This window comes from Oenanthe melanoleuca, chromosome 3 (assembly GCF_029582105.1).
Source record: "Oenanthe melanoleuca isolate GR-GAL-2019-014 chromosome 3, OMel1.0, whole genome shotgun sequence".
In the NCBI taxonomy this organism is placed as follows: Eukaryota; Metazoa; Chordata; class Aves; order Passeriformes; family Muscicapidae; genus Oenanthe; species Oenanthe melanoleuca.
The window spans coordinates 20570702-20595809 of NC_079336.1; the positions used below are offsets into that span (position 1 = coordinate 20570702).

At 33.5% G+C, this 25108-nt stretch overlaps 1 protein-coding gene across 1 annotated transcript in view; it reads right to left on the bottom strand.

Annotated features, from left to right (window-relative positions):
* The window catches only part of CSMD1 (CUB and Sushi multiple domains 1), a 1037656-nt gene that overhangs the window by 163782 nt on the left and 848766 nt on the right, over positions 1–25108 (bottom strand). The window contains exons 24-30 of the mRNA XM_056488498.1: positions 21982–22173; positions 17774–17900; positions 15936–16138; positions 8375–8566; positions 6140–6278; positions 3162–3349; positions 1131–1325 (exon numbers count right to left, since the gene is read on the bottom strand). Of these exons, the coding sequence (XP_056344473.1) occupies positions 1131–1325; positions 3162–3349; positions 6140–6278; positions 8375–8566; positions 15936–16138; positions 17774–17900; positions 21982–22173 (1236 nt within the window). The remainder of the gene's footprint in view (positions 1–1130; positions 1326–3161; positions 3350–6139; positions 6279–8374; positions 8567–15935; positions 16139–17773; positions 17901–21981; positions 22174–25108) is intronic.

Genomic DNA, 25108 nt, shown 5'->3' on the forward strand with positions numbered 1-25108 from the left:
CTTCCTGGAAACCAAGAGGAGAACCTGTGGCCCAGGTGGACAACAAGGTCATTGGTGTGGGGCTATGCAAGTACCCTGCTAGCAGCTCCTGGCTCTGCAGACCTGGCTCATGTGCTGTGAGTGAGCCTGTGCTTTGGACAACCTTGGCTCTTAGGCCTTGTTGAGCAGACCTGTTCTTTCTGCTCCCTGGTATTTTAAAATCTTTTAAGGTCTTTAAAATCTTGCTTGAAATAACTGCACAAGTTTGACTTCCTTATACAAAAAGGCAGCAATTAATCCTACAAATCCACATCTTCTCTTAGCGCCTTATATGACTTATTCAAAAATCCAATGTAATGATAGATGATGATAAGTTTGATGTATCAGTAGGCAGAATAGGATTATAGGCTGCGGTGAAACTCAAATATCAAAAGAAATTAGTTCATGGCATGAATTCAAAGTCTTCATGATTCCCTTCTCTTCTTGTTTTGAGGATATCAGAAACTATTCCACAAAGTCTGACTAGCACATGAAATTCTCAAGTCATGAACATTTCATTGCAATGAAAGTCTATCACACTTAATTTAAAACAAGCTCTGAAGTTATGGAATTATAGAAATGTTTCCTTCTTAATCGCATTTTTCTATAATTAAAAATCTAAAATTTTGCAGGATACTATTTTTCAGCATAAATAATTTAGTACTTTTTGGACTTTATAAACTAATATACTCAACTTCTTTTTGATTTGTTAAAATTGCTCCATATATATATATACACACACACAACACCAAAACAAAGAATAGAGGAAAAATTAGTTAGCCCAAGTTCTGAGATGCTATTTAAATTTTCTGCCTCAGTAACTATGTCTTATTCCAAGGTGACAATTAATGCAGTATTGAGATGGTTGTGATAGCTATTCTAAATAATACTGGGTGTCTAAATAATCTTACATATTACATTGCATTCATTAGATGAACATGTATTGATTAATACATTCTCGACTAAGCTATAGTCCAATACCCAATTCTTTTGTTTAACCTCATTTTTTTTTTACTCAAGATGTATGTGTAGAAATAGTGTAAATAGCCTCAAGGACTGAGAAATTGAATTCAATGGGTGAACAAAGAAAATGGTAAGAGAACAGTACATACCATTGCAAGATGGCAATGCTCTGTTCCAAGCTGGCTTTCCATCTGCACCAATTACACATGTTATAGTTGAAGGTTCAATAATCTTATATCCAGAATCACACTGGTAAGTTATAGTTGAACCGAGCTTAAAGTCTGTCCCAATTCTTGAGCCATTCATGATGTTTCCAGGATCAAAACAAGCTTCCCGTGGCTTTTCTGTTAAAATTAATTATAGTAAATCTATATACACTTTCAATTAAAAAAAAAAAAAAAAAAGCCAAAACCAAACTATTATTTGTGTGTTTTTTCAGTCTACTTAAATTATTCAGCAACTTATTAATATATTATTCTTGTTGAATGATGGATCATGGATGTTTGCTTAAGATTCATTATCTGGAAGAGGAAATTAAAATAAAGCTGAAGCTGAATTACTCCAATAAAGTTTAGCATTTAGTATTTAGAAGAAAAATTACCATTTCTAGGATTCACCCCTTCTATATGTATATAGGTGACAAAAGGAAGACTAGGGAAAATGTGGGGTGTCTCCAGAAAGAAAAGGGAGACCTGGTTTCCCAGGAAATGGAAAAGGCTGAGGTAATCAACAGCAAAAGCATGTAGCAATAGGACAAGGGAGAGTGGCTTCAAACTGAAAGAGGGTAGGTTTACATTAGCTACAAGGAAGTAATCCTTTACCATGAAGGTGATGAGGCACTGGAACAGATTGCCCAGATAAGTTTTGGATGTCCCCTCCCTGGAAGTGTTCAAGGTCAGGCTGGAGGGGGCTTTGAGCAACCCAGTCTAGAGGAAGGTGTCCCTACCACAGCACAGCAGGGTTGAAACTAGATGATCTTTAAGCCTCCTCCAACTCAGTGTTCTATAATTGTATACATTTTATATAAAGCACTGAATAATATACATGAGAAAATTAGTCAGTTATTAGGCAAAAACATATTGTCCATTGAGTACAATAACTTTTTTAAATACAGTATTTTGTTCTTGTATCTTTTATCTCATTATAATTTCATTTAACTTTCAGTTAGAGGAACTTATATCACACTATGCGAGAACAAAAAATAGACACACAGTGAAAACGTGTATGCACATTTTCAATCACCATCTTTATCTCTTTATCTCCTTCTGCTCAACATCTCATTTTCTTTGCTTGCAGGCCTTGCAGACTTTCTGGAACAATTTGCTTTCCCTTACTTATTTAATATTTTTTAAAATATATTTTGTTTAGACAGTCTAAGATTTCATTTATGGCAACAGGACAATTACTTTGGGAATAAGAACCTTGCACACATGAGAATAATGCATGATGCTAGATGTCAGATGAAGACTAAATATAAAAATGATTTTATCGTTCTTTTTCACTACTTCCTCTTTTATAGGTGTATTTTTTCTGTATTTCTTAGATATTTTTGTCCTTCATTTTTAACATGTACATTAATGTGGCTTGCTTCAATTATTGAGAATAAGAAGCTGAGTCAGCACTTCTGCTGAAAAAAAGCTTGATAAAACTCAGCAAAGATTACAATCAAACCACAGACAACATCTGTGACTGGAAAAGAAACCAGCATCTTCAATGATTTTCTGGCTTTAATAAACAGTCAGCATAATCCAGTCTCTATCTAGTAAGTGGCAGCCGCTCGAGAAAAAAAAGGAAGCAAAACTAACAAATACTATCCAGTAGTATAAATTCAAAAATGCATTTGTAGATGCAAAATAATTGTATTGACAAGAAAGAAGAAGCAGTCAGGTGGTCTTCTTGGGCAAGACAATTTCACTATTGTCTAATTTTTTTCCAAATGTTACTTTTGATGTGCATCTTCTACCTATTTTTTTTTCTGGAAGATGAAAATATGCCTAAGTGATATGAAAGAGATTTCATGAAATAGGATTTCTGTGTTCCTTCACATAAAGAAAATAGTTTATAAAGCATATATTGATGTGTAAAGGTATTTGGCAGTTCAGTTACGAGTACATACAGAGTCTAAATAACTACTAAGTAACATTTTTTTTCCTTTTATTTAGATTACAATGCGAAAGTACCTTTATAGTCAATGGCAAATCCTGACATTCCAACAGAAGCATCACTGCGAAAAGCCAGAAACAGGCTGTTACCACTGCTCTCTATTCTTTCAGGAGCCTGCGAGCCTTGAAAACTGCCAATTAGAGGACTGTTGGAATCTTCTCCTTCATAAATATGTAGAAAATCATAACTGGGTTCCATATTGAAACTGAAAATAAGGGGATAAAATAATTAAGTCTTCAGGGTTTTTAAAAATGAGTTAATCATTACTGTGATTGTAGTTACCAATTTTCTGCCTAACACATTTTCTTGACCAGAAACAAATGTCTTTTTAAATATAATGCACGGTAAAAATTCACTGTAGAGTTCTTTTTATCATTGATATAAACATATTCACCTTTTCAAAAGCCATTATGAATATCTTAAATACCTTTCTCAAGATCATGAAATCATGACTCAAAAAGGCTGAAATTCCTCTCGCCAGAGAGACCAGAGGAATGACCCAGAAAAATTGCTTGAATTAAAAGCCCAGCTTTTAGTTGGCTAAACTGTATGATACCAAATCCACCCACTACAAACAAGTTTATCATTTTAGAAATGAGATTGTTTCATATGGATAGACCATTATCTTGCAACTTTTCTTTGTTCTTACCCACATATGAGACATGATAAAATAATGTGAATTAAGATTAATTCTCACTAAAAAAATCTATGTAATGATATATTTGATGACATTTATATGTTTTACAAAGTAATTATGAAAATAACATGAATGGATTTCAGAGGAATTTCAGATGAGTTCTGAGACAACATAAAGATAAATCTTGATCAATTCTATGAGAAATACAGAGTAACACTGAAGAAAAGTTAAGAAAATTAAAACTATATTAAATAAAAATGCATTTAAAAGACCAGGCAAGGACTCAGTCAAACGGATTTTTTTTATATTTATCCTTGTGGAATAAAATAAATAAATATTTGACTTTTTCCCAAGTGTGATGGTCAGAATTTTTGTTTCTATTATATTTATTAGATATGATTAGATAGCATATCTGTTAGATGAAAACTTTTCCAAATTATGTAAAACAAATGGAATAACACCTATAGTTAAGTAATCAGCAGAAAAAAAAATCATAATGCCAAATGGAAATAGCTTCATATAATGAATAATATTTGATGCCCTATTTACAAGACCTAAGAGAAGCCAGAAAAATACTTTAAAATATTTATTAAAACAGATAATTTTTAGTTGAGAATTTTAGATGTGATAAAAGGAATAAAAACCTAAAGACCAAATCCAAGGAAAATCAAATTGTACAGAGCAATGGTTTTCAATCTTTCTGTAGAAAACACACATTTGACAAAACATAATGCATCTCCCTATTCTCAGTCCAGATTCACATCCTGTGCAGACACTGCTGCCTTCTCAAAGCCAGATCCTTGAGAACAGCACAGGCCTAGCTGTAGAATACTGCCCATGAATAACAAAGTTTAGGCAAAATGAGCAGAAAATGGTATGTTAAGAAACTAGGTTTTGCAGATGTCAAAAAACCATTATTTCTTCTGCTCTCCATCACCTGCCAAAGGTCTTGGGAGTTTGGGGAAGTCCCTGCTCTCTGGAAGGTGGCCAATGTTACTGTAATTTGCAAGGATGAGAAAGAAGCACCAGGGAATTCCAGGCCTGTCTAAACTCAGTTACTGAAAAGTGTGTGTATTACTGGACTGCAACCGTTTAAAAAATTTATTGGAAATATAGCATAAACAGAAAATTTCATTATATTGCTCATATTGTACTTCCTACAATAATACTCATAAAGAAATCTGAATATTAAGTCACTGTAAGTTTCTTTCATCTTATTGGAAATGGAGCATTTGAGTTGATTATTTAGGTAATCCACAGGTAATGCCGCTTGCTACACCTATCATATGACATCTTCAAGGGTGTAATGAGTGGAGAACTATTCTTATCTATTAATATTATTTGATCAAATATCAGAATAACAGAATTACTTTATTTTTGATTATGTAATTTCAAGTACTTTAGGATTTCATTCCTCAATTTTGTGTCTATCAATAGCATTTTAGAAAATAAAGTGCAGATCATAATTAAAGAAATTGGATTTTTTTTTTCATTTAGTGTTTGGTTGTTGTTGTTTTTTTTGTTTTGTTTTATGCTGCTTTTTTCCCCCCCCCCACAGAAATGATACAAATATTATACAGCAAAATTCTTAACATGCCACCATCTCGCCCTAAAAGGATCACAACTGATCAATATTCCAGTGAAGTCAACAGTAATTCTCAGCTTTAAAATCACACTTAAAATTTCTCAAAAGATGAAAAAATTGCATTTGCATCCATAGATATAGCAAGTAAGATTATTATATAGGACTGATTCAATTAGAAATTACAAACAGAATGCATGAGTATGACTATATCCCTGAACTTCAACTCATAAAAAATCTATGCAACACATATAGGCTGATTGTGGAACATAAAGGAAATAATTAAAATTATGATACAACATTATCCCAGTCTCTTTTATCTCTTGGCTAAGTAGAACAATATTTTTTTCTGATTTAAGCACTTTAAGCAAAGTATATTTAGGCTGCATTTCTAAAAGTATTTTTTTTTTAATTTTTTTTTTTTCCTGAAAGAACTGATTACACATAAAATTTCCACTACACTTTAAGTCCCAACTCTTGGTTACAATAGCATAAATCAAGCATTTCTACAAATTGATATGGTCTTTCAAGGATTTTTATTTGATATGTCACAGAAAGTTTTGTTCCTCAGGAATATATTGGATATAAATGTATCATATAGCTATATATTTTTATTTCACATTATTTGGAATCAATGATATAGCACACATTGGATATATGCTCCTGGGTGTAGCCAGAAAATTTAATTAGAAGTTTTAATAAATTATAAATATTGCCATTTTTAGATTTGACATTTAAATTCCTTTAAAGCAGAGGAATCTGTTGAGAAATGGTACCTTTTGAATATCAAGGCAATGACAAAGTCAGGGTTTACTTTTATTCTCCAGTCACATTCTTTCCCAGGAGGATAAGGCTGTGGATAGTTAGGCGATAAAATAACTCCTGCCGGGCCTGTCAGGTTTCCTCCACATGCAGCTGTCACCATGTAAAAAGAAACAGGAATATGGTCACTTGTTAAATTCACAAGCACATATTAGCTGTTAAGTAGGAGTAAAATGACTCCTACATTTACCAAAATTAATAATATTTTTTTGTAACAGAGAACTTTTCTGTTAGTAAAAAAATTTCTAATTTCCTCTTAAAAAGTGACCTCTGTGCATATTCAAGAGCAGTAGAGGAAGAAATCTTTCTAAATGAATAAAAATACAAAGTTAAAAAGGAAGTCCTGTATATTTTTGGTATTACTTAATCCTGTCTTTATCACGCTGAAAATTTCTTATGGACTGGAAGTACTTTAAGAACTGGGAAAGCTCAATAATACAACTCAGGCTGAAATTTCTATTGACCACAGATGTTGCAGAAACCAGTTTTATTCACTTAGTAAAGATATTACCCAAATCAAAAACCAAATACATTCATTTAGCTACCGTGAATTGAACTTTTAACCAGATAAGGAGTCCTACTCTCATAGATTATAATCACATCTACAAAGTCTAACAAAAGTAAGTCTAAAAAAAAGTAAAGTAATCAAGACAGTCTAAATCTATGTAAACAAATCAACTTAACCAAGTGAAACACTTATAGTGCAAACCAGTTGGTACTAAAAATTTGGAATCTACATTAAACATTTTAAAGAGATGTCAGGCCATCGCATTTATAAGCATACTAAAGTAGACTTTATGAAAATTTTAAAATGACAAATAATGGCTTTACAGAACTCATAAGGTTTTTACTATTGTCATATCTACACTAAATATTACTTTAATATGCTTTTCCCTTCAAAGTCACCTTGAGCATATGGAAGAATAACAGTAACTATGTATATATATATATATATATATATATATTTGCCCAAAGGGATTCTCTCCTTTCTGTCTTATTTCCTTCTTTCTTTTAGGTTTGTTCTGTTGGGGTTTTATACAAGACTATAAAGAAATATGGAGTGATTATAATTGGTATCTAAAGTAAAAATATGAATATTCTAGACTTAGATACTATATATATATATATATATATATATAATTTATATTTTTTCTTTAGATATTTACTTTGTGAATGATCCCAATGTTTAGCAGGCATTTTCATGCTGCTTTGTACACTACACATAAATTATCCAGAAGACAGTATGCAGATTATTTGCTTCTCCAATTCTGTTATATGATATGGAGTCAGAAATACTATCCTCCATTATCTTGAATCAATTACAGTTTTTTGACTTCCAAGAAAACAGAGGGACTGCAGTTCTTTAAGGATATGTTATTTGGGAAAGTGCCTCTCCAAAATGCCTTGTAGAAAGAAAAAGCATTATGTTTATTCCAGTGATATTGTATCTGGGGTTTAGGATTGCTAAAGTAAGTCTTCATTTAACTATAAATCAGTAGGCAAGAAAATAACAAGGATTCTAAAAACTACTATGCCTAGCAGATAAATTTGCAGATGTTGATTACTCCTAGAAAACCTATAATAACGATCTTTAAAATACAATTCAGCAAAACTTCTAAGCCTGTAATTATTGTCTACTGACAAGAACCTCAGCACTATGGATCCACCCTCTCCTGGTGCTATGGAAATACATCTAATTTCTTTCAACAGCAGTGTGGCTTGGATTCCCTTCTCTGAATCTATTTTTCCCAGTAAGTATCCATCTTCCAAGGTATTTCACAGGATGGGAATTTAATCCGTAAGATAACTCAGAAATAAATAAATAAATATATAGAAAAAATATTTTCAGAATAAATAATGGGTCACAGTTTATGTAACTAAAGTATTATATGAACAATATTCTAATGAAATCATTTCAACATGTTTTTTTTAAATCTAAATCACAACTTCTATTCACTTATTTCTGTTAGACTTTGTAATTTTAAAATTTTTTATGAAGTTTTAAGAAGAAAGTAAGAAAATCACACCCAAAAATACTGTTAATCAAGACAAGAGACTGACATTGTCTGTAAGGACAAAATAACTAAGCTCTGCAGAGATCATCACTCCAGCATGAGCACCATATGCCCAGCTCTTGAACATGAAATCCGATCTGTATTAGTCCTAAATAGAGACTAACATCTCAATACCTATGCATGTAGGGGGATCAGGCTGCCAAAAGAATCGGTTATTCAGTTGCACACACGTAATTTTAGCCTGCCCTTGCAGCTGATAGCCCGGGTCACACTGGAAGGTGGTGGTGTCTCCAGGTTCCCTGCTGTCTCCATATCTAGTGCCATTCTGGGGTGTCCCAGGATCATTACAAGTTGATGCAATGGACGCTGCAAGGGAATGATGAAATAAAAGATGTAAGGTATAGATACTTAACCTGCATAATTAAATGCATAGCACGTTCACATTAGCATTCCACCCAGAGATTATATTATTTACTCTTCATGTAATGCAGGAAGGCATTTTGTTTCTTTAATTTTATAAAAATCTGCCCACAGATTCATCATGATTATGTCAACTTCCTGCCTATATCTTTAGTATAAAATATGGACTAATTTTGTCCAGTTAGCACATTAAAAGAACTAGTAACTCCTTTTCTCACTTTAATATTCTTGTTATCAAAACAGATTTGATACCTTTTGCACAATAGGGTAAGTATCATGTCATAAATAATATTGTTTTATAGTCCCACTACCCTCCAGCATGCAAATGCTCTTTCCTCATCTGGCCAAATGAAACAGCAGTTTAGGCAGCCCTGAAATGTTCATTTCAGGGGCAAGAAACAAATTTCTTAGAGATCATTTAAACTGAATCTTAGCAAAATTTCTCATTTATTATCAGTCTTCAGTAGCTGGGTACGGGTTTTGCTTTCTAAAAGAATAAATTTTTTAAAAAGCAATGTTAAAGTAAGCAGAGCAATCAGTATGGTATGACTTAAAGCAAATAATCACCCAGAAAGTGGATACACAAATCTACATCTACAATGGATTTCTGGAAGTTGCCAGGTCTCTTCAGGTTTCAGGTTTTCTTCTACTGGCTTCAGGTATTCACACATCCTGAGTTGCAATAAACTTTGCAGTCTTACAAAGAAAAGGAGGTCCATCTCTGAAGACTAATGTCCCTACTGAATTGAGCTCTTTCCTACCAGTCCTTACCCAAACTTCTTTTTCAAAGAATTGACTACAAATGTAAACAAAAACCAGCATAAGAAGTCATAAATCCAGTTATATCACAGTTGTCATTAATGGTACTGGTGGCTACCACGAGTACGCAACCTTCCTGACCACAATAATTCATTTTCTGAATTAACAGGTCCATCTATTCCTTCTGTCCACACCAAAAGAGTACACCACTATAAGAAACAGCAAGAGTAGCTAAACATTTGCAAACTTGAAACAACTGACAGGTTATACAACTGGAAAATGGTTTTGTTTTTTCCCTTTGTTCTAAATTTTCAGAAGAGAGAAAAGATGGGGGAAAAAAAAAAGAGTAAAATAAGAAATGACAATTTCAGACTTTTAAGTTGTTTTTATGCATGTTCTAGCAAATGGGTGGACACAGATAAATCACATAAATTGCAAAATATCTTTATGGGAGAATTTGTGGATTATTACAATTAACATACTTTAAACCACAGAAATTTTGACATTTTATTATTCATAGCTTTTTGTTCTTGTTTCTATTTCAAAACAATAGATCTCATATTTTGGATCATTCCTGTATGCAGATGAAGTAGAAGTTATGGTTGGTTTTTACCCGTGGTGGACTTTTTTTCCACCAGGAATTAAAGTAATAGCTGTCACTACTAATGAGTACTGTGTAAGGATTCCCCAGGCACCACTCTGACAACTTACATGACACCCCGTAGTAGTGCAGTTTACCAAAAGTGTGTTTGCCCACAAGGGAATGAAAGCATGGTCGTGTCCTCAGAGAAGTTTTTCCTGATTTGACAGACAACAATAGCTCTGAGCAAGTGATTGCTCTGGTATATATCGGTTAAAGACTTGCAATTCTTCCAAATAAATGAGCACAAACCTATCTCTGTCATTAATTGCTGTCTTTTTTTAAACATATCTCTGAATAGATTAATTTTCTTTTTTAAAGTTACTCTATAAAATATCTCAGCAAACAATACTTTTCCCATTTTAACTGTGTCAAGTATCCATCAATTAGAAAGGACTGATGCCTTCTAATATTAATTTCACTGTTAATCTCTATTTCTCATATAAAAATTTCTAAACTTAAAAAATTATCATAGATATTTATTAAACACCAAAATTTTCTTTCCACTTCTGGTCTTGCAGCCTCAGAAGTTATTTTATGTGTTTGAAAATAACAACCTTTTTATTGTGCAAATACACTTGATCTTAATTAGAATACCAAGCATTTAAGCACTGACATGTCATCTAGTAAAGTGAACATTTAGACAGACTGTCAACTTTTCAACTTGCCTCCTTTCCAAGTTGTTTTACTTCTCAAGAATCCCAAGAGATTCTGTAACTGCATGAAAATTACAAATCTAATATTTCCTCATTTGGCATTTAGCAAATATCTGAAGGGTATAGAGGTCATATGCATTTATAAGTAATCCAGAAATTAAAAAGCACCTTATTTCTGTCACTTTCTTTTTTTATAACACTTAACAACTAAAACATACACACTGTAAAGCAAGGAAATCAATGAGTACTTTGTAGGCTCAAGGATGCAAATTCAAACTGAATTACATAGTTAGACTTTTAAAAAATGCCTGAGAAAAATTAGATTCTTAAAATGGTATAGCCAGGAGAGGAGATGTGAATGCCACTAAGCTGGAAAATAAGTAATTGCTGCTTCTCAGCTCTTGCATATGTGCATGTTGCCTTAAGCTTAGATGATACTCAGTGGGTTATAGAGATTCTCTGTACAGATTTCCCATTTCTTACTGTCTCATCTGCTCAGAGCAGAACAAGCTTCTGTGTGCATTAAAGTCGAAAGTCAGAGGCAGGTTCCAGAAGAACAGGCAGCTGGGAAAACCACAGATATCCAAGGAATTTTAAGATCTCTGTAAGTAGACAGCCACTGTGTTAAGCCTCACTGATTCTAATTTAGGAATCTGTGACAAACCCATTTTAGATTTTATTTTGTACTTGGTCCTCAAATTATATTTCAAAGTTGATTTAAAATTGAATTGAAAATCAATGAAGACTGCTTTTGAGAATACAACACTATGTACTTGCATATCTGTAGACTTGCAAGCAAAATGTTAGATTTTTAGCTAATTTATCTTTTACTCTTTTTTATTTTTCTTATATAACTTTTTAGTTTGTATTCTCTTGTACTTCAATGAAATAAAAACATCTCCTTCATCTCTATAATTTTCACTATCTGTGGTAACAATCATGTAAGCCATTTGTTGTAGTATTGTGCTAGACACCATTTTATTTCTAGTCCACGTGGTTATAAAAACAATATTTTAAATTGTACAAATTCCCCTGTTTTGTGCATTATGTTTGCATAAAAATAAGCTTGAAAAGGAATTTTGCATATCAAAGCTGAGACGTAACATGGATTTACAGTGATTTCAGATTAGCATTGTGAAACGTCAAAAAATGTTTGTTCTCCAAAAACTAAATCACATAACACATATACGTGCTGACTAAGTACTGTGCAAATTAGCATCAACAACGTATTTAAATGTCATGTATTGTTCAAGAATGTAAAGAAAAAAGAAACCCAAATGTTGATGGAGACTCTTTAATAGTCTGGAGTACAAAAGCTCGTAAGTTTAGAGATAACCACCAAAGTAACTGACAAGATTCATTTTTGCTTAGCTCCACAGGAACCAAATGAAGAATTGCTATCATCTATGGGGCTGAGGATGCCTTTCCCAGGCCATTGATTAGATGTGGATGGAAGTGCAATGACAGTTTCATGACCATGTTTTCATCACCATGTTATTGTGAGCATGAAATGCAACATTTATCAGACAGCAAAAGACACTGAACTGTGAAATTATTAGGTTACAGACTTGAAAAGTGTTGAATTCTTGTGCCTTATGTCTTTTCATTTTTGTTTTAACATGGGATGTCTTAATGTATTTAATTTTTATTGAACTCAAAATTTATTTAATTAGTAAGGCAAATATGTGTTTATGCACTATTCATTACAAATTTCTTTAAAAATATATTTTTGTGCTAGCCCCTTTTCCCCAAAAATTCAATTGTGAATCAATCTGAAACAACTGCATGATGAATTCTAGCAATGAAGATTCTGTCTTACACTACTTAAATGTGGCAACTTTGGCCATTAGGCGAGCGATCAAAAGATATTTCAACAGCAAAGGAACAATTTTCAAGACAACACTACTCAATTCAAGATAGGTGACACAGTTACTGTAAAAGTTGCTGCAGACAAACAAATGATCACACATAATTGCAAAGCTAGATAAAAGCAGAAATCATTGCTTAAACAGATTTGTCATATTAAGTCCAGCGCCATTAGGAACAACCAACCAGCTGATATGATTAGAAACTGCCAGTGCTGTTCTATCATCTGTCACTTCTATTGTTTTAGGTAAATATCATACTGTTAGAAATAAAAACTCTCAATAAAATAAACTTCAGGTCAATAAAAGCAATAGAACCATTAGAATGAGATCCAAATGCTTTCAGAAGTCTAGAGCTGATGGAGATTAAACATCCAGGGTAAGATTGGTCTGCTTCAACATAGGTGACTTGTCTCATTTCAGATGCCTTTATCATATCCAAGGTATCAGCACAGGACTGGAAGATAGGAGAGAGGACTTATGGTTGTGTGACCTTCTGCAGTAGCAGATGGAGACTAGTCAGGACACTTTATGGCATCTCAAAGGAAACTAGACACCTGTTAAAAGACAGATAGGATTCCTTTCATCTGCCTTAAATATACGAAAGTTTGAAAATTACTGCTAGTATATCTAGACCTCTAGCTGATAAGAAGAAAAAGGCAACTTCAGATGGAAATTTATCCTCCTTACCTTAGATATTCAGGACAGAATTAAGCTAGGTTAGATAGCACCTTTTAATGGTTAACTTAAGAAAAAAGCTTTTGCTGCCAGTAACTTTCTTTGCAATAAAGAAGCCAAATACCAAATCTGCCTATACCCTTTTGCCAGAAAGAATTGGTGGACATTCCTGACTTGTAATACATAGCTTAAATGTATTTAACCCCTAGAGCAAAGGTCAGTTTTGTACACTGGACTTCATTTTTTGTCCTTTTATACACAACTAAATGGTAATTAGGTTTTAATGAAGAGCACTAGAGTGATTACAATTAACATAATCACTCTTGTCAGTTCATGTCTTTATATTCTACATGCTGAGCTGAGTGGAGCTGAGTGGTCAAGACAGGGCACTTTAATGTTCAAACATTTTGCAAGATTCAGCCAATTATATTTTTTTTCATTACAATACCTCTAATTACATTTACAGTCAACAGTAAGTAATTTATAGGTGATATTTTCTGATCTACCTTACATTAACCTTTCACAGCACCTCTTTTTTTAGTCAGATGCAGTTATGACATTCTAGAGTGCAAAGTATAGAGACTAATTAGCACATTCACAGCACAGTAAAACAAATTCTCCAGATGAAAATTAACACTTTTATGTTTTAAGTTGCTCATTTGACCTGATATTCTGAAATGTATATCCTTTATCTGATCCCATAAAGGGCTGTTCACAGATGCAGATGTTCATTCCAACTGCATAATCCAATGCAGAAGCTGTATAACTAAAGGTTTTTCAATTCTGTGCAATTCTGAACCTGAAATTTACTTCTTCAATTATAATTAAGAGTTAAATGAAATACTCTTTAACGGATGCAACACTTGAAAATCCTTCACATGACGCAGACAAAAAACTTCACTGATTACCTCCATAGGACTTGTAACAAAATGTCTACACCTTCTGCAATTGCCAAAAAAATTTAAAAGTTTCAGCAATTCAGAAATCTTTTATATAGATATACAAGCCACTAAAGTACTGAAATGTCAATATTCTGTGCAGCTTTGCTATAAACTGTCCAACAGTTTGAACACATGACGAATACTAAAGCATGTAAAGATTCCTACTTAGCTATAGATTAATTACTTTAAATCCTTTACAAGTCAAGGCCACAGTGGTCTGCTCACTTCCTCAAGAAGACTAATTTTTAGATTAAATAACTAAATGTTTACTTCAACATATTCCTTAAATCTTATTTTTTATTCTTACAATTAAAAAAATTAGTAACACATTCCACTTGTCAAGCAGAATGAATGAAATTATTTTCCCTATACTAGACCTCTCAACTCATCATCACTAATTCAAATTAATTCCAGTAAAACATACTCTTCAACTCTCAGTATGATCACTCATTGCATCCATCAGATATTATACTAGGATAAGATAATCAGTTACTCTCTCTTAAAGCATTAAATAGTCTTCTACTTGCTCTTAGTGCCACTGAAGATTAAGGAATGTGTTGGTAAACTGAACTCCTTAAACATTTCTGTCTTTCAAAATCTGTGCATAAAGTTTTTTCATATAATACAACTGTAAAAATGTTTGCTAATTCTGACAAAAAAAAATAACAAAGCAAACACAAAACCACTTTTATTTTCACAAATGTAAAACTTACCTTGTTTAAAAAAAAAGGAAAAAAAAAGAAAATCAGCATATTAAATAGCACACTGGTGAGAAACTTTAGAAATATTTATTGTGCTTTTAGTCTTCAATTTTATATGCTTTTAACTAGTTTTTTTTAGACTGATGAAAGAGTGTTTTGGGGAGGCAGATACAGCATTCAGAAAAATACAGGAAAATGAAGTAAATAGGTGAATGTAAAATGCATTAGAGACTTTAGAGACATTAGAGACTAGAAAAACCCCAAGTTTTCATCTTCATGCAAATAAAAATTACTGAAATCTGATTAGAACCCCTTACTTCTGAATGACTCACACACATTCATTCACAATTTTCCTATGTCTTGATGACAAATACATACACTATATCTTGACATAAAGGGATGCAATGACTGAATCAAAGATACAGTCTCCTGTATGCTACCCCCAGTCTTTAGGTCAAAATAACATATAAAAATTCCACATACCCGGTTTTAAAATATTGATCACTTGTACAATATTGATCATAACTTCTCTATAAAATGAGGAGCTTTCACTTTATACCTAAAGATCATTTTGATAAGTTTAATAGTAAATTTTTAAGTGTATTTCAATGTGGTAAGGTGTCTTGTATTCTTTAGCTTAATCATACAAGAATGTTTAGGTCATAAAAACCATGCATCATGCAGCCAATGTTTTGAGAAAAAAAAATCTAACCAACATAATCTATAAACATGAAATGATACATTTTTAGGTAATAGTGGTGGGAATATTTAAAATTATTGGTGCAGAAAAAAAGTTCTGTATGTACAGACCCATTTTGACTTGTTAAGTAATGCTAATTAGATAACGCTAGGTATGTGGTTGCTGGTGAAAACAAGGAATATAACATTCAAAGTAAATCCAAAAATTCTCCCTAGTTGTAGCCATTTGCATAAACACATAACACAAATAACATAATCTCTTTTCTTCTAAAGACTGAGGAATTGCAAAAGAGCTGAGAGAGTCAGTAAGTATAGGAATAATGTACATAAATAGGGTATGAAATTATTATATTTGAGAAGAAAAATATTTACGTACTTGAAAACTGAATGGAGAAACCTGATTTGCTGATGAAGAAATCACTGTCAAATTGTAATGTTAATGAGTTGAAAGTGCTGTGAATATCCTCTGGAAGAGCTGAGCCACTCCACTCCTTGAGAAGTATGCTGCTCTCAACAGGCCCATCCCATACCTTCAAGATGTCATGAGCAACCTCAGTATCAAAAACAATAAAATGCAGACTGCAAAGAAAAAGTAAAAGTACTGTGCATTACTCGTTAAACACAATTACATGAAACTCCAAGCAATCATTCCCAAGCTGTAGTTTTAAGATGCTGTTTAGGACTGAAGAAGATCTGGTGGTCCAGCAGAGTTATTAATTTTTCCTGTTGAACAAGCTGATCTTGTAAGAGTCATGAAGTTTATAAATGTCTGAATGACAGAAAATGCTATTACAGGGCATAAGTCTTCAAGACTTAATTTATAAGTCTATAAATTATCTTATTTTTATGACAAATATTTTAAGGTATACAAACTATGATTTCATCAAAAAAGAGAAAAATATCATAGATTGACTTTTTTCTAAAATTTGTAAAATATAAAATTGTATTACAATACAATAATCTGTATTTATCTTCAGGTGAGGAATTATATTTTTAAGGTGTTCAGGAATATTATCTTATAAGGCAAAATACGTGAATTGTCTCAAACAACTCCTGAATGTTTACATTCTTAATGCTGAAGAACTCTAATAGGTAAATATAAAAATGTCTCTTTTTTTTTGCTTCAAATAGTTGTGTGTTGACATTTCTTCATCCAATTAGTCCTTAACTAGAAATCATTAATTTTAAAATTTAAACTAAAATGATGAATTACAATAACCCATGATGGCGTAATTCAATATTTGGCTTATGGAAACACGATGACAATTAAAAAAAAAAAAATTCCCACTGAATAACTTGTCATTTAATTAGATTGTATTGCCTGTGAGTCCCTTTCAAATCAGAATATTCTGAGATTATGCTTGTCTTCCAGAGCAAAACATGCTGAAGGCCTGCTCCCCAAGAGGTGGCTGGCCATCACCTACTGATAGAAAGTAGAGAATAAATCTTTTGTTTTCCTCTGCTTCTATGCATGGACCTTTGCTTTTGTTTTATTAAAAGGAGTTTATTTTGACTCACAAGGGGTTTTTCTAAAGTTGTTTTCTACCTGTCCCATCCTGCTGAGGAGGGACAATGTCAACCCAGTACAGACTTTTTCAGGGCCCAATGTGGGTCTTGAGATAACATCAGTTTTGAATGAAAGTGCAATAGCTATGGTAGTAATTAGGTGTCAAGTTCCTGTGCAGGTCACAGAGTTAGTTGGTTTCACTGAGTAACTCTTCATTTTGCTGAATTTGGGAACATGCTAATTCAAATAATGGGTCTGTGCTTTGCCCTGGCACTGATAATTGACTGATTTGTTGTCCTGGCAGAGCTATCTTGGGAAGAGGATGAGAGAATGCAACATTCTTTTCCTACCTGTGATCCATTGTTTTATTATGCAGATTCCTAAAGTTCTTATTCACTCTTATGAAAGCTGTTTAATACTGCTAATAAACACTGGAACATATTCTGGGGTTTGTGGAATCTGGTGCTGTCCCGTGCAAAAAAACAACTTTTGGGTGAGGTGATACTCATATGCACCTTGAATGTTGCTTATCTTGTTCCATATCCAGAGACTTTACTCCTGAACAGACAAGCAACCCAGGAAAACTTTCTAGAAGGATACCTTGACTATACCAGTAAAAACCAGCAGCTTGTACAGAAAAATATGAGAATAATAAAAAATTTATAAAATACTGAAGTCAACCATAAATACTGAAATTAAGTATGTACCTTATTGTCTTTCCTGGATCTGCTTCAATAATCCAAGTGCAATGAAGATTGTTGTCATATGGTGCTGGGTAACCAGGGGATAAAATGCGCCCCGATGTAGCAGCATGAATTCGACCACCACACTCAGCTGCAAAAAAAGGATTAAATTACTAACAAAACCAAAGTAATTGTCACATCCATTTTCCATCCATTCCACACCTCTGTGTTTTCTAAAAAGTTAACAGAATAACCTAATATTTCTGAAGTAATACACATACATACAAACTAAGATGTGAGCATAAGTTATAAATGAACACAATTATTTCATTCCTATCTTGTTATAAATAAATAATCCATACTTCAGTGGTTATGTTATTTAACTGACCAGACTGGTTCAATATGTACTGAGACTACAAAAGCACAATTTTAGCATTAGCAAGACAGCAAAAATTCAGAAATTTCCCATTTAACATGCTTAGCTTTTCTAACAATGAATGCTTGAATCCAACTTTGCAGCATTTAATTTTATAATTAAAATAGCTGTCTGTTTTGCTTTAATGTCAAAATTATTTTAGTGTAATGTTTTCAAGTTACTTCTATATAACTTCAGGTTTAATTACACCAAAAAGAAGTAGGTATTGCCTTGCAATTTCCTTTGGTATTTAAAAATTTAAATGCCAAATGCTTGCAAAGCAAGAGAGTAAATCAGAAAGCTACAATTTGATAATATGGGGCATCTGGTTTAAAACATTTTTACTATCAATGCTGTTTTTGTGGAGAGACCAATAGCAGTGCTAAGCATCCATAATTAAATGCTTGTTTAGAGTTATGCTGTTGTCTGGCCAGTGTAAAGACACATCCTGATGAAAGAGATCTTTGTAACAGTCATGCACCACTAACCTAAAAAGGATCCATGATCCTTCAGTTAAGTGATGTACTTGAATTTTTACTACATTTATAGTGCTGCCTTACAAGTAGTGTTGTTAAAAAAACCTACTATGGGGGTTTATTCAAGCACAGCTGTACACCAATCATAGTAAGACAGAGGTGATGGAAAAAAATATGGCAGTTGGACCAAATAATCTGCCAGCAATACCCCTAACAAATATTAATTCTTGTACATGTCAGCAAGTCACTGCTCACAAACCAAGTTGTTACCATGAGGCAAAATTACCATAGAGGAAATAAGGTAACTGATTTACTTATTTATCCTGCTGGTTTGATCACTCAAAATACTACATGTGGCATTGCATACTACAGCTGGTCTAAAAGCTGCAATCTGAAACCCAGCCAGCTGTAAGCAGGCAAGCACGTGGGCGAGAATCCCAGACTATCTATTGAACTCTAAATGTGTCATTGGTCAAGGAAATGAGTGACTGAGATTGTAACCAATCCATGTGTGGGAAACCATCTCCCTATTTAAGGTGTGCTCACAAAGAATAAAGGGCTTAGTCCTTGCTGCAAGATCCATGAATGTTGTGTCCGTGGGAGCAGGAAGCAAATTCAGTACAAAATTTCTTCAAACGTAACCCTCTTCTAGGATTTCAATTAATTCCCATTATATAAGAAGGTTTGGATTGCAATAATCACTGTGGTAAATAGCTACAGATAAGAAATTATTGTATTTACCAAAGAACTAAATTTAACTCGGTGAACTCAAAATTTAAAATTAAACTAATTGACATACTTGATTTAAAATTCTGAGAAGGCTCATTTAAGAAAACAATACACCATAAAATTTAGGATGATGCATTATCTATTTCATATATATATATATTTTTTTTTTTTTTAAATCCATTTTAAGAATAGATCAAAGGTAAAATTTCAGAAGTTATTATAAAAATATTTCAATAACTTTGCGTTCCAATATGCAGAAATGAGTACACCGTAAAATCAGCACCGCAAAAAATATAGTATATAAACAATTATACTGTAACTTATAAAAGTGACTTATAGAAACGTTATATTTCAGGAAACTTCTAGAGAAGGATTTAAAAGAATTCATTGGCTTTCTTCATTATGGTTTAGAACATAGAGAAAATGAGAATGAATACTAAGACCAGTGCAACAGTTCATCACTAAAAATTAGCAAGTGTAGAATGTGTGGAATATGTCTGTCTATAGGCTTGAATTATTTGTGAATGAGACTGAAATGATAGTGAATACAATGAAGAATATAAATGTCACTGAAGAGAACAGCAAATATTAAATGATGATCTAGTCTACGAGCAAAAATAATACATCTCCACAAAGATTTTAAGAAAAAAGTTTCTGAGAAAGAAAGTGATATTTGAAATTTCATGACAACTTCAGAAAAAGAAAGAAAAATAAGTCCTTCAAATCATAGTAGAAAAAGAGAAAACTGTCATAAGATAAAACTGATGGAAGAAGAGATTTTATAAATCTAAAGAAAGAAGGAAGCAGTGCTGAAATAATCTGCTGATATATATAACTGAGTATTCAGGGCTCTTCATGGCAAGCCTTCTTGTGCACAGAACAGTGAATATCCCCCCATAATTTAATGAAGATAACAGACTGTAAGAGACTGTTTAGAAAGAAACACTTTTAGAAGATTTTAAGAGAGAACAGTAAGCATTTGATTTCTTGGGGAACTAATTAGTGGTCCAGAAGAGATTTAAACTAGAAACAAGAAGAGGTAGTTTATACAGAACTGATGCAGTCCTAAAATTTTATTTTATGGAGAGGAAGAAGGACGGTAATTAAAAATATATGTAGAGAGATAAAAGCACATAGAAAGATACCTTTGGGTTGAACAAACAGAAAATAAGACCAGAATCTCTCTCAGGAAAGAAAAAGAAAACTGATTATTCTATTGATTGAGGGGCATAACTTCACTTAGAGATTAAATAAAATTCTCAAGAAATTTGGGCACAATTTATTTAAAAAGATTTAAAAAAAATACACAAACCAAATCTAGTAATGCAAGGTACAAAATCAAAGACAAAAAAAGAAGGAAAAAGATAGAGTGGAAATCTTAAGTAAAATATGGATTCTTCAATGCGTATTGGTATGAAGAAAAATGAAAGTGCAGATGGAAATACATGACTAGAAGAAGCATTACATGGTAGGAATACAGTAATTAAATAAAGTCAGTGTGAAAAAACATACATAGTGGTCAAAAGTGTTTTGAAGAAGGATCATAAAACATGTTCTACTGGAGCAGAGATGCCAATTTTCTTTAAATTTTCTTGATCCTGGGTTCCCTATCTTCCTCCAGGTCAGATTGGAATACACAGGAACTTTTTTAAAATTACTCTTTTTTGTTTAACTCTTATGTGTTTGAGATTTTAACATCCCACATATAGATTAGAAGACAAAACATCATACAAAGAAAAGGAAATAGGTAGACGGTTGGATTTATTCACTTAATAGACTTAGAATAAACTCTAAAATACTTCTTTATTTCAAGTCATACTTGTTAATGAACACAGGCGCAAAAAGTATCGCAGAAAATGACCTTAGAGAAATGACTTCATTTAAATTACATGGGGAAATAGGCAAAGGTGGGACTAATTATGGGTCTTCCCTACAAAAGGGCAAACTTAGAGGAAAAGGAAGCTAACCAATTAAACTGAAGAGCATGAGGACTTGAATGCATAAAGAGCCTGGAAAAGTCTTTAAATCAAAACTGGATAGTTGTTTTGACCTCTCATATATACGAAGAAATCTTACAGATAAAATTGTAGAATCAAGTGGGGAAAATTACCTCTAAGACAGCAGAAAAGCTGTTCAAGGATGTTTTTCTGGAACTTACCTTCAGCTTAATCTGAATATTTGAAAGGAAGGGGGCTTGCTCTTTTGTAGACTGCAGGTTTGTGTTCATCAGGAAAAATGGATGAGAAAAAAAAACACCCACAACCTTATTTTCTTTATGATGGGGCTTTCTTAGTTTATGAAGTGTTTAGACAATACCACTGCCTGTAATAGTATATCAGACTCTGTGACCCAGGGCTTCATCAGAAGGAAAGCAGTAGTCTTCCATCAAAGGCTGCTCTATAGAAAAAAGTGTTTCCAGTCGTTCTATAACCATTAATAGCAAACCACTTATTTCAGAGAATCTATACTTCCATGTCCACATTCAATCTTTACTTGAAATTTAAAATATTTTTACACCATTATAATCTCATTAAGTATAGAAAGAGTATATTTGGGTTTTTTCTTGAAACACCAGACCAATCATACCAGAACATTATCACAATCTGCATTACCTATGCAAGTAGGCAAAGGTTTGTCCCAAACTCTTCGATCTCCACTTAAGCAGGTCATAATATTACTACCATGCATTGTATAGCCAGGATTACAGCTGTATAAAATTACAGTGTCTATAAAATGTCCTTCATCTCGTATCTTGTAGCCATAATTTGGTATGCCAGGATCTTCACATTTTACTAGGTCAAAACCTGCAAAGAGAATTGGGGAAAGAAGAAAAAAAAGACATGGACATTTAAATACCAGACAAAATATAATGGCAATGAATCTGATTCTGATGCAAATTATATTCTCATAATTCAATGGCATGAGATATATTCACAGTGACCAAAGATAAATGGTATATAATTTGGGTAAATCAGAAACTGATAGACTAGGAACTAATTATTAACTTGATATTTGATTATGATATTTTCTTATTAAAGAACACATCTTATATGTATTATTCTAAAATAGATTGGTGAGAAATTAATTAATTTATACCACTTCTAATTTATACCACTTCCATGTTTCATCCTTTTTTATTCAGTGGGAAGGAAATATTGATCCTGATTTTGGTACGAAGAAGCAGCTTCACCTCCTCACCTAATCTCCATAATGACATAATCTAGAGACCACAGTGGTAACTCAGGAAGCATGTGCAAAGGCTACTTCAACCATCCTAGTCTCAAGATAACATGACTTCAGTTTCCTCTCTGCTGAAAGGAAGAAGTATTCCCACATTCATTTGCAATTTGCATTCTCCTTTCTTACCTATTAACATATTGAACGGGATAAATACCTCCCTCTGTGATCCAGAGAATGAGTAGATGTGCTCTAAGCACCTACAACTCTTCTCACACTTTATGCATTGTCTTCATATAGCACCTCTAAAATGCAAACATGGACTCTTTATCTCTTCTTTTGCCTTCAGTTCCTATTCTTGGAATAATATAAAGAGTGATTCCAAATTCATCTTTCTTAATTCCAAATTCTTCTTCATTGTGGATTCTTCTTTATTTTCTGCCATGTCCCCAAACTGAAGAAATAACTCTGATTCTACAAATATTTTCCATTTCTCTGCCCTTATTTTACAGAACAGCTTATTTAAGTTGTTCTGAATCAGGCTGTTGGTCTTCAGTTTTCTGTTTTCAGTGTATTCTCTATGTGAGGTTGCTCAGGAAAGCTTCCTCCTTGGAAGTGTTCAATGTCATGCTAGATGTGGCTTTGAAAAACTTGTTCTATAGAAGGTGTCCTTGCCCATGTGTAAGGCCCCAAGAAATTTGATCTATAGGACTTTTAAAAGGGCTTACAGTAGTTCATGTACTCTGAGCTGGATGCATGGGAGAAATACGAACAAGACTCCCAAGAGGTCAAAATAACAAAAAAAAAAAACCCTTTTACTGGCACCTTTAGAAAGTTAGAGAACTTTGACAAAAGGTCTCAAGCAGCATTCCATCAACATGAAACAAACATTTCTCAAAGCATTAACTTGGCCCATTCAACTTAGCAAACTCCAAGCCTGATCGATTTTTAGTTTCTCAAAACTTTACTCAAAATCCTGAGATGATTCACTTAGGGCAGAAGGAGAAAGACAGGAAAGGCATGGAAAAGAACATGCATAGCCACCACTCCTGGTTCCAGTGTTCAGCTGATAGAAGTTGCAATAGGAGGCAGGGCCAAATGTGCTTGCCTTGTGTCGTGCTTTAAGTACCCTTTAGCTTTTCCTGGGCCCTTCCCCAGGTGGAGCTTGCAGTCCTTTGGTCACACAGGAGCTGGGTTGGGGCTCCAGAGGCAGCTGTGGAGCATTGCCTCCAGTGTGCCAGGGACTGGCAGCACTGCAGGGCTGGGATACAGGCTGGGGAAGGGTGGGCTGTCAGGAACAGTTCATCAGCTCACCAGAGCAAGACCTAACCTGCCCCTTGCCACACACACACACACACACCCACACTCACAACTCCCCCTCACACCCCTGAATGTTTCAAGCCAGCAATCCTTCCAGTCTCTCACGCTGTGGCAGGAGGGTTGGAACTAGATCTTTAAGGTCCCATCAAACCCAAACCATTCTGTGATTCTGTGAAGTCCTTCACTAAGAAGTAAACAACATATCTACAGACAGCCTTTAATTATTTTAAAATTACAAATTATTTACAAACACACAAGCTAGAGTTGGTATCATATTTTTCTTTTCACCTTTCTCCTGGCAGTGATATCAACCACAGCTGAAAAAAACTGCAAGGAGTCTATGAAGCTTTTCTTCCTGTAGAGACACTGAAGATATCCATCAGCTGACACAGCTGAAAACACAAAATACCTTTGCTTTCTTTATTCTTTAATTGGGCACAAAGGTAAGGATTTACCTGTTATAACTCAGGATTCTGAAAATTAGAAGTTAAGTTTGAACTAGTCTAGCCAGTTCAATTGTCAGTAGAAAATATAAATTTCTGGAAACCAATCTACTCCTTATATCGACAGGTGTTCAGCTCAGTCAGCTCAGTCAGCTTCTGCAGACATTTATTTTCTACCTTTCTTTTTAACTGAGCCTGTGCTCTTTCTTTATATAGTAGGCCAGAACTGAATACTGTTCTATCACAGAGATACTGCATCTCTCTCTGTGCTGATATCTACAGAAACATCAGGCCTCAGGATGAACAAGAATAGTCTGGCCACAGTCATGCACTCTTAAATTCAGTAATCCTTTAAATGAGTATGGCTGCTTATAGGTCCCTTCCTGGGAATTCAGCTATCTGTCTTCCATATTATGCCTGAGATTGTTTGGGAAAGTCCTAGGCAGAAGGCAGCAAGATAGAGGCATGTTAGCATTTTCTCTAATATTTTATCGGTCTAAAGAATCACTTCCCCATACTCAGGCCCTGACAATGCTTAGTTTACTAGCAGAGCTGTAGTCTTTATGTCAGATTGATTTATCTATAATCACACAGAGTAGAAAAGGATTATAGAAATTAAGCATTAGTCCCTTGCTAAAAGCTTCCGTGTGAATATTTGCACATTCTTGTAATTTCTTTTTGGGAAAAGAAAAAAAATTAAAAAAAAATTAAGTAAGGGTAGCAATCATTTTAACTTGCTCTTAACAATGATTATATAAACAATCACAGAATCTAGACAGTTTTCTGTCTTTTAGAGTTA